Below are 11244 nucleotides of genomic sequence, written 5' to 3'. Positions count from 1 at the left end.
GGCATGGTTTTGAGGCAAGTAAATGTGTTGCTGCCAGATGGAGAAGGAATGGGAGATGTTTTGAAGACAGAGCGTTCTTTTGAATATCTTCGAAATTTTTTCTTTTCTACTTTGTGTTTGTGGGCTAAGATCTTTGTAAGGAATGATGATAATGTGCTGAATCTGTTTCTGTTTTAGTTTTCCTGCTTTCTAGAGTGTAGTAGGTATTTCCTTTGTATACATTTTGTGTACTTGGGCTGTGCCTATTCTTGGTAATAAAATTCTTATTAATTATCAAAAAAATATATCTCTTTCTTAGAGGGACGCCAAAATATCTTGTTGTTACCTCCCCCAACAAATGGGTGGAGTACACAAGGTCAAAGAAGTCCGAAAAAAAAATCAATTTCCCAATCTTATGCATCTCTAAGGAATGTAACATTCCATTGGGGAAGACCATTGGAGATGATTAATTGATCCGCAATCGATGCTTCTTTCATTCTTTCTAAACCATAAACTTGTGGATAAACTTCCTTGAGCGCCCTATTGCCGCACTATACATCATGCCAAAATTTGACCTTCAGTCCATTACCCACAGTAAAGTGAGTATTTGCTGCATATGTGTCCCAACATCTTCTCATATGCTTTGATAGCCCCACTCCATAAGGCCCACTCACCTCATTAGAACACCACCCTCCCCATGGTTCCCCATGCTTTAATGCGATGACCACAAGGCCCCCCGTTCGTAGTGATATCTTCATAACCATTTGCCAAGCAAGACTTTGTTGAAAGATTTCAAGTTCCAGATTCCCAAACCTCTTCTTTAATGGGAGAGCAAATTGTGGCCGCCAAGATGTTTCATGGGTAGCTCAGATATCTTACAACCCAAAATGGATGCCAAACTCTCCACATTGCATATTGCTAATTTCATACCCAAAATGGAAAATAAGAATACACATTGCATATTGTTAATTTTAGTGAAAAGTTAATGAATTCGATGCTTATATGGTCTGGAATGGGTTGATTTTTCACTTGCAAAATGTGCACGCATATGCACCAGCCATTGATACATATGGTGTTGCCAGTTTTTTATATGAAAATTTACATTGACCCTTGAGATCCTGTGACATTACACCATGTTCAAAGTAGATACATACACATCAGCACATTGATACATATGGCAATACCACTTTTTAATAGGAAAATTTATATTGAGCTCCCTTGATATTATGCAAAGTTGCACCATGTTCAAAGTAGGAACTAATCTCTCTTAGATAAGAGGATTATACATCAATCACTTTCTGGCTTCTAGTCCTTGAGTTTTTCAAATTATGTTACTGATTTACATATTGGAAACTAAGAAAAGAAAAAAAATATCATTTTACAAAAACTTGGTTTGCCCTTAATTTCTGATTTTCTGTCCTAATCATAACAATTGTGATCTCCGTCTTAATAGATTAAAATAAAACTATAATTTTACAACTTAAGGAGGAAAAATAGGTCAGTAAAGAAATAACATATGATAGTCCATTTAGTTAGCATAAGCTCCTTAAAATAATTAAAACCCTCTATGATTAGTAAAATTGTTAGTTATCATAAATTAGTGACAATTGCACTTTTAAAGGAAAGACAATAATTTGCACACTTTTACCAAATTTCTAGTTGCTGTTTTTATGTTAATTTTTTTTTACACATTTTGCTGACCAGCGATATGTTGCTGTGCAGTCAAATATCTTATTGAGTGAGATCTCTATTGTCTAGAATTCTTCTTTTTGTTATTTTACATGTTTTTTTTCCATTGTTTTCCTTTTGTTTTTGTACTTATTATAGGCATTTCTAGGGTTGAGATGCTGGTTATGTGGTGTAGAGGATAACAATTTTTATGGTTTCTCTGCATCTCCCATACCCAGCTATATTGAATTTACCAACATTACCCAAACCAGGATGGTAAATCGTTTTTAATCATCCCTGTCAAGGTTGGGATGATTAAAAAGGAGAAACTTGTGTTCCTCCTTTCCCTGTTAGATGTAAAGGGTTATCTCCTGTTCCTTTCTTCAACATCTTACAATGACAAGGGTAGACGGTAATGGTGATACTGCCTTTCTACAAAATCTATATAAAAAAGGAAAAGACAATTTGTTTTATTAATTTTTTTAGGCATTAGTGCCTTCATGGTGATTGGTATATAATAAATTTTAATTTAGGGGAAGTTAGTAGGGATGACGGTGTAATTTTATGAAACCTTGGAAGTGGTAAGTGTAGCTATTCCTTTTCAATACCACTGCATACCATTCCCTCACACAACCCCCACCCCCCCCCCCCCCCCCAGGGTTCTTCAATTTTTTTGTGTGCCTCGAAAAGGAAAGTAATGTCTCCTTCATATGCTTTGCATGCACTTACATGTTTTGCTTTCCTTCATGATGTGTTCTGCAGACTGCATCGGCTCTGCATTTAATTTGAAGGGAGAAATGCAGTGCCCAAATTGCCGAAAGGTTGAGAAGGGCCAATGGTTATATGCAAATGGCTCTACTCGTTCATTTCCAGAGTTTAGCATGGATGATTGGAATCATGATGAGGATCCCTATGACCCACGTTACTCTGAAATGGTAAAACATTACTAATTTTCCTTTTAATGTTATATAGTTCAACACACTTACCAAAATAAATTTACTTAATAAAAATTTTTATATAGATCAATGTTGTAAGACAAACATTTCTCAATTTTCCAAGTTCTGCACAGCCGATGCACTGATTCAGAAGTAATATTCTTGTCATTTGCATCTCACAAAGACACAGGTAAAAGTGTTTTTTTTTTTTTTTTTCCATGCACGTCTGTGTCCATGTATTTTAACAAGAGTTTGGGCTCATACAACTCTCTCTCTCTCTCTCTCTCTCTCTCACTGTGCATGGATTTCTGAAAATAAGCACTACTTCAGTCTATGGAAATCCTAAAACGCATAGCAATAAAATTAAAACGTACCCATTTCAATACATTGTTCCATGAAGAGAGGATCTATTTGGACCCTTAACACCAGAAACTAGACACTGATATACTTGCATATCTGCTCATGAGTTGTCTTACCACACTTATAACTTTGATTTTCTCAAATGTTCTTTGCAGCCATTTAGAGTTCACTGGTGTCCATTTGGTGAATTAGCTCGAATTCCTCCATCTCTTGAGTAAGCAAGATCTTCCTATTATGGTTTTACACTTGTCAAAAAAAAAAAAAAAAAAAAGAAGAAGAAGAAAACAAAAAACCTATTGTGGTTTTACTTTTTTTTTTAATAAAAAAAATTTGATGTAGTTTGTGTTAAGTCACAAGTATTTTTTTAGTATGGATCACTCCCATCAGGGAGCTTCTTTGCATGTGCGTGCGCATTACTCTGCATTTTAATATTTGAGGCCTATAGAAAATAGATTGGTAATGGTGGCTATAACTTGCTTAAAAAGCTAAAGCAGGGATTTTGAATTGGAGGATAAAGCAGGTACAATCCCGGCAATAATCTTTAGAACCTATACAATTGGGTTGCTACTCAATCTTGTATATCTACATTTAGTTTCCAGGATTTTCTGTTGCTTTTCTTTTTTACCAATTAGGGGTTTATCCTGTATACTCCCTGTGTACTTGGATATCTCCCCTTTTATTATCAGTAAACTTTTGACTTACTTATCAAAAAAATAAAACAGGCAATAATTTCTCTTTGTGGAGGGGGCGAAGAGGAGTGGATCTCTGTAAGCATGTTCTTCGTTATAATGCTCCATACTGTTATGTTTATTTTTATTTCAATCCCCCCTTTTTATTGAGCTACTGCATTTGCTCATAGACTTTAATCTACGTTACTTTTCGGTTGGCGTTTTTACATGGAACTTGGATATCATTTACTTTTCTGATCAATTTCACCATCTATTTTCTGCTTAAAAAATTGGTCAGCCCCGTTCCCAACATTTTCATTCATTGCTGTCTCTGACATATTGATATTATCTTCAGGGATGTGGAATCTCCAGCAACCACATGTAAGTATTCCATTATATCCCAATTTCCATGTTCAAGGTATCATAGTTTCCATAGTTACTTTATGACATGCGTGTAATTTCTCCACGTAGATCACAACCTGTGGGAACACCATGGCGTGCCTGCTGAACACATTGCTGCACCATCTCAAGCTCATTCATATGTTGCATACTTTGGACCAATTCCACCTGCATCTTCGAGATCTAGTGATAGTATTGATGAACCTCATTTGATTTATCCCTGGAATGGTCTACCTGGACACAATGAGATTAATCCTCATACTTTTCCGGCCAGTAGCATCCAATACCATGGTTGGGGCAATCATTCCCCTCCCTTCTCCCAATTTAGTAGCCATATTAATGGTGCTGATCCAGCTTCTGTTCCACCTGCAACACTGGGATCTTCTCACAGGGATTCTGATGCTATTACAAGGTCCAGATTAGTTTCCTACCCGCTTGTCTTCGCTAATGGGTGAGCTTCCTAAGCTAAGATCTATCTAGGTTTTTTGGGTCTTGGATGGCAGTGTTGAATTATCATATCAATTTCTTTCTAAGCTCCTCACTTAGCACACTGCTGAATGGAGAATAGATTATAGTGCTGCACTATAGCTTTGCCAGTCAGTGAAATTAATTGCGGCATGCATGTATCATATTGAAATTCCTAGACATATATGGTGATGTTAGGCGTGAGAAACGTTTTTTTCATTGCTAACAAAACAAATGGTATTTCCTACATCAGGAATTGTGCACGCCCCTTTTGTCACGCATTCTTAAAATACAGTGTTCTAAAAAATATTATGAAAAGCATGTCCTACATAAAACATCTCATTGAAATGCCAGAGATGTTTTTTGTATGAGCTTTGTCCTAAATATTCTTTGCCTACCTTTATAGGTCTGGTCCGAGAGCGGGGAACTCATTTGTCTCCTCAGCTGTTCCTCATTATCCAGGATCCAATGCTCACACCCATGAAATGATCCAGTTTTCCCACACCTCCCATCATCAGTGAAGACCTAGCAATTCACCAGGCATGCCCTCACCTAGGGCTCATGCAGTCAGGAGCATTGAGGGTCCTGGGGGTCCTGGGGGTTTGCCTCCTGTGTCGCGAGCCCCCATACAACCTGATCTTAATGGCAGCTTTCATATCTTTCCTCTAACTTCTTCAGTCCCGAACCTACACGAGGCAGAAATTTTTTTGCCAAATCAAGTTCTTCCGTGGGAAAGAGAGCACTTGCCTCATTACCCACCGTTAGTATCCAACAGAGACTCAGTATGGGGGTCATATCATCATAGTGCTGTCGACTCTGATTCTGTCAACAGGTCTGGTTGCTTATTGCGTAGACCAATTTATCAATGAATTCGGTCTAATTACGTTGGGAAACAAACTTAACTGTGGTTGGTTTTCACAAGCTGTTGTCCATTTATGTAAATATTTTTTCAATCTTGTTTTGTCATGCTGTATATACCTTTTGGCATTCTAGTGATACTAAAACATCAGTTTTTTTCCAGAAATGTTTTTGTTTAACTTCGTGTGGATGCTTGCACTGGCTTTGTTAAATTCTCTGGGAAGTACAGGGGTTCACAACGAAAGGCTACCTAGATATGTGGTATGTTTTCAGCAATTCTATTCTAACATAGAACTATCAGCATTGCCACCTAATGAAGGATGCTGAGGACTGTGAATTGCAAGTAACTTGGATTTCCCATTATGATGCCCTGATATTATTTCAAATTCTGAGTCTATTAAGGAATTGAGGGGAAATGTCTGCAAAAGACTAAAAGAAAATTTGACTCTTTTTGAAAAGGAGTGGTAGAGTTGGTAATTCAAACTGTTAAGGCGACCTTTATAAGTTATAGCCTTAATAGACTCTTATGGAATGATACTGCTTGTCGGTATCATTTACCAAAATCAACCTGTTCTGTTTTCTTCTTAAACCAAATGAGTAATGTTATTCTAAGGCTTTTACACGATATACTATCTACATAGCATCCACATCACTTAAATGGTGTGTGATGTAGAGGCCTTAGAATAACATTACTCTACATATGCACTGTTGTTACTGGTAGTGTATATGCTACATCGATTCTAATCGCCTTCCCGAGTAACTGCCTCTACAAATTCATTAAATTCTACCCCCCAAAAAAATATCATATTTTGAAAGAATCTCTCAATGTTTTGTTCTTCTTGCTTGTTAGCGTTTTGTGAGCAACAGAAAAAGTAAGAGAAGGAAAACATGTTTTCCCTTCACAAACTATTGTTCAATAATCATAATTTGTACATTTTAAGGTTTCCCCCTCATGTAACACAAACTGGCATTTGCACCTAATATCCTCATTAGTTTACGATAATTCCTCAAATTATTATTCAAATTGGAGAGTTTTCAAGTGAAAGAAACACAAAATATGAATTTATTGAATATGTAATATAATAGAAAAAATATTTGCAACCGTGAATTGTGCAACCGTCACGTAATCACTTAATAGTGTAATTTTACATACAACTATAAAGTGCGTAAATACCGCGTAATTGTTTTGGATATGTATAAAACAAGTGTCAGAGTTAAACGGCCATTCAAGTATAAAGAAATGCTCTTCAGCAGCATATCTTCCATGTAATATGATCTGTAAAGCGTTTCTATTCGCATCTCGTTCCATAAATGTGAAAAGCTTACTTCTATGAAAACGACTAATAGCTGTAAGAACCTGCAAGATGGACATCTCTCTATCCATTGGCATGGTGTCTAATAAGTGAAACAAATTGGGGTCAGTTAGTAAGCGAGGAGCAAAGGTAAAAGGAAAATTCTACAAACCACTCCTTACTCACTTTCACAAAAAATTTCATCTCATCTCATTTAATCAGTATGATTTTATCAAATTCTCATACAAAATAAAATAAATAATTCAACTTTATCAAATCTCAAAACAAAATTAATATTAAAAAAATATATTCTAACAATATTTTATTCAACTTTCAACTTTTATCTCAACTCATTTCATCTTATCTGTAAAAACAAACGAGTCTTCAAGTAGAAGGTTAGAGGGTGTCTATGTAAAGTTTGAAATTCAAATTCAAACAAATAAATAAAAAACAAATATTTTTTATGAAACAGCACTTATGCACTATCATATTGGTTTGGTTGTAAAATAATTGTATGAATATCAGTTTTTAAAAATAAAAATAAAAACAAAGAGTAAGTAGACTGTTGTAATGTCTTATTTGTACTGGACAATCAGATGGAATACAGTCTGTCCAAATTCAATCAACCACGATTAGTGTTCCAGTCATTGTTGCAGCATCTCATATAAGCTATAAAAACCCCTTTTAAGGAGCAGGGAAAGGCCAACTTGCAGCACTATCTTGAAAGCATAAACAAACTAAAAAGAAAATACTTAAAATAGATCTCTCACCTGCTTCATATATACATATCTTTGCTCACCACATTCCCCTGCCAACAACAAAGAAACCAACCCTTCTGATATCATACTGAGATTATGAATGATGACAACAAAGATAATCACTTGACTATGAAAAGCTTGGGTAAGCCAATCAGGAACCAAAACCTGATAACTCACATTAGTTTGGGTACGTATTGAGAATACCTCACTACTATTTATTATTTTATTATTACTTTTCACCTACTATTCACTACTATTCATAGAATACCTGGGAACACCTCACTACCCAAACACAACCAAAAGTTCTTCACTTTTAGCCTGGTTGGTTTTCTTCTCATCCAAAGTGTCAACATTTCTATGATTATCTATCACAATCTTATCTTGGCAAATACAAAAGAAAACAACACATGGCAAAGGAAGCACGATGAAAAGAGCATTGAATTGAAAGTTGATAACTGAACGAATATTTGGATCCCAAAGTTCAACTCAATCTTCATCAAAACAATACGGATAATATGCATAAAATGATGAAAACCTTTCTCAACCAAATTTCACAACCACAGCACAAACTAATTTGAAAGTTCAAACCATATGTTCCTTGATTAAATTCAAATCACACTGGAAACATGTCATAAATGTAACAACAACAGACATAACAAATCCGCAAATGCACAGGGGAAAAAAAAAAAAGAAGAACACCATAGACATGAAACAAATACATCAGAGTTTCCTTGGTACCTTAAAATCCTATGATCATTAGATACATGGAGAAATGGAAGAACCAAGAGACCATAACAAAGATACACATAAACATAGGCATAAATGATTGAGAGCATTAGGCTTAGAGCAATGCTACTCTTCATCTAGATTTTATCATCTTCAATCATGCCGATCGAAGTATACATTTAAGTGAGTTTAGTCAACTGAAAAGCCACTTAAAATGTACATATGATAAAATTAGAATCAATAATAGCATTTATATTACGTATACAATGGAGAATCCGTCCACGCTCCGGAGACATGCCCATTCTCGCAGACGTAAGCTCGAACAACCGGCTCACCATCGTCGTGGTACCCGAACCCCCGTCTCAAACAAAACGCGGAGTGCAAATCCCAAGTTTCTTTGCACGCACAGAACGCACAATTCACGTCGACCTTGCTCCTATTCCCATCGTTTATGGTCCTCCACACCCGGGACCTCTTGAAGTTCTTGAAAATCCCTCTGAAAAGCATGTAATTCCGCTTCTCCTCAACGTGAACACACCCTGGCCAATCGCAAACGTACAAACAATCATCGCGGAACTGTCTCGCGAGGAGCTTACTCCCTTGCTCCCGGCTCAGATTCCAAACCCCAGAAGCCAAATGCGACTGCATACCCCAAGAGATTTTCCTCCTCTTTGGCACCGAGTATTCTCCCTCCACCGCAACAACACCGACACCGACACCGACACCGACATCGACAACAACCTCTTCACCGTCAACAACCTGGGGAACGTCTTGGGAATCTGAAACGTTGTAAATAGTATCAAAATACAGGTCGTCATAGAGGGACCAGGTACAAGCACCTTCTGAATTGACCTCGTCTATGTGATGGCTCGGGCATGGTTCGGTGGAGGATGGTGTTATGACAGATGATGGAGTCGGAAATGAGTCTCGGTAAATCTCGTCGGGTCCGAGTTCTCGTTCCAGACCGAAATCCGAGTTCTCAAGGAGCACGCCGGCGTGAAGGAGGCCCGGGCAGCAGACGGAGACCTTGTGAAGTGCGGCCCAGCCGCCTGGAGGGCAGGAGGAGCTGGTGGCGGAGGAGGAGAGGAGGTCGGAGACGACGGAGGGGATGGTGTTAGAGCACTTTTGCCGCCAACAAACGGTGCGGATGAGGGACGAGAATTTGGTGCAGACACAGGCGAGCCGGGCCCAGTTGCGCGGATCGTCTTCTAGCTTGAAGAAGATGTTGAGCACGACGTCTTCGGGGAGCTTTGAGAACACGTTGTCCGTCATTGCTGTTAATAGATGAGGTTTTTCGAATCGGTTCTGGTGGATTTTGTGAAAATAGGTACGGATTTCTCGTGGATATGTGATAATGGGTAAGAATGTGCCTTGCTTACAGTCGAGATTTTCAGGGATTTACTGGTAGAGATTCAGAGAAGAGGAGAGAGAGAGAGAGAGAGAGATGCGTGGCTGTGATTAGTGTTCGAAAATGGTGGCGGTGAGAATTGAGACGAGTGAGTTTGTGAGAGAGCAGAAGAGCGTTGATTTTATGCTTTGTGATATGATTGTCTGTATGGACTTTACTATTTCTGAACAGAACATTTTATATTTTTGCTTACCTAATTTGGGTTTTCCTTTTGCTTATTTTATGTTATTTTATTTCATTTCATGACCTTTTAATGAGTTGTGAAATTCAGGAGCTTTAAATTCTATTTTATTTTTTAATTTATTTTATTGGGTTGGACTGCAAAGGTCAAAGGGCATGATGTTATGCTAACATTATAAAATTATAAATAAATCTAGAAAGGGCAAATTATAGAAATTAATAAGCCTGATATCTGCTTAACTTTTCAACCACATATTCCTAAAATATGTTTGGTCCCCCTCCCCCAATAAACTTGCAATAACTGTGAGTTCCAGTCTCTCTCTCTCTAATGTATTGATGTACTTGTAAAAGTAGCAAAATAATATATAATATTCTTACAAATTTATATTTTTATAATAATATCTTGATTTAAAACTTCATTTATACTTATAGAATAAAATTAGTAAGATAATTTAAATGATAGGTAAATAGTAGTAAAAAAGTAATGATAAAATATTAAATAGTAATGAATAATAGTAAAAAGTAATGAAAAGTATATAAAAAATAATAATAAAAATCTCATCTTATCTAATTATTATAATTTTTCTAAATTCTCATATAAAATAAAATAAATAATTTAATTTTTTTAAATCTTGAAATAAAAATAATATTAAAAAAATATATTCTAACAGTATTTATTTAATTTTTAACTTATTATCTCAACTCATTTCATCTGTAAAAATAAACGAGATCTAAGTCTTTATATTTTGAGAAATACTTGGTTACCAGAGGTTTGCAAAAACAAATTACTGATTGACATGTCTCATTGTAAAACATTTTATAGACAGATCCAATTGGAAAGGTCCATTGTCATGAGAAAGATAAAAGAAAGAGATATTTAAAAGGGGGGACTACTTATAAAAAGGTGAAAGAAATATAAAGCAAGTGAGATGTAAAAATGAGGATAAGACATAAAAGTAAAAGAGATAAATCTATAGAGAATGTAGAAGCCATCTATTAAAGGATTGAGCATTTACATACGTAGACACTTTATTTATATTCTCTCCGAAAATTTACGGAAATAATATTTTCTTTGAATTCTCATCAACTCTATTTTTATCAAAATGAAATTATTAGACCATAAAATCAATAGATATAGTGGGTTTTGCCCATAAAAGGCCGATAAGCATATGTTGTCGAATTACGTAAATTTTGATGTCTTTATTTATATTTCATGTGCTATTTAATTAATAACCCTACCTCTGTCGAGTATCGTCAAAGGCCATTCGGCCAAAACGTTGACCTTCGACCTTGGCAAAAAAAAATAAATTACATTAACATAACATATCACATAAAACTATATTATTATATAATCTTATTTTTATGAAATGTTAGTCTAACATTTATTTTTATATATATTTCCAACGTGGAGGGGGACCGACCACTGAAAGAAGACAAAGTAATGGTATCGTATAGGAAGAGAAATGAGTGGCAGAAAAGGAAGGGAGGGCAGCACCAGCACATAAGGAGTCACCCTCCCATAAACGACGCTTGCCTTCCCCATCCACT

The 11244-nt window shown here is 36.2% G+C and overlaps 1 protein-coding gene and 1 pseudogene across 1 annotated transcript; one reads left to right on the top strand and one right to left on the bottom strand.

The window, feature by feature from the left end:
- Positions 1 to 2307: 2307 nt before the first annotated feature.
- Positions 2308 to 5484, top strand: LOC121262036 (annotated as a pseudogene).
- Positions 5485 to 8089: 2605 nt separating this feature from the next.
- LOC121263264 (phytochrome A-associated F-box protein-like) lies at positions 8090 to 9686 on the bottom strand. Its single transcript, XM_041166063.1, has one exon. It carries the CDS (start codon positions 9378 to 9380, stop codon positions 8364 to 8366), a length of 1017 nt encoding a protein of 338 aa, XP_041021997.1. The 5' UTR covers positions 9381 to 9686; the 3' UTR covers positions 8090 to 8363.
- Between the last annotated feature and the right edge of the window lie 1558 nt (positions 9687 to 11244).

The sequence above is a fragment of the Juglans microcarpa x Juglans regia genome, chromosome 4S, assembly GCF_004785595.1.
Source record: "Juglans microcarpa x Juglans regia isolate MS1-56 chromosome 4S, Jm3101_v1.0, whole genome shotgun sequence".
Lineage (NCBI taxonomy): Eukaryota > Viridiplantae > Streptophyta > Magnoliopsida > Fagales > Juglandaceae > Juglans > Juglans microcarpa x Juglans regia.
Note: the sequence above shows the minus strand (reverse complement) of the source record. Positions and strands in the feature narration are given on the sequence as shown.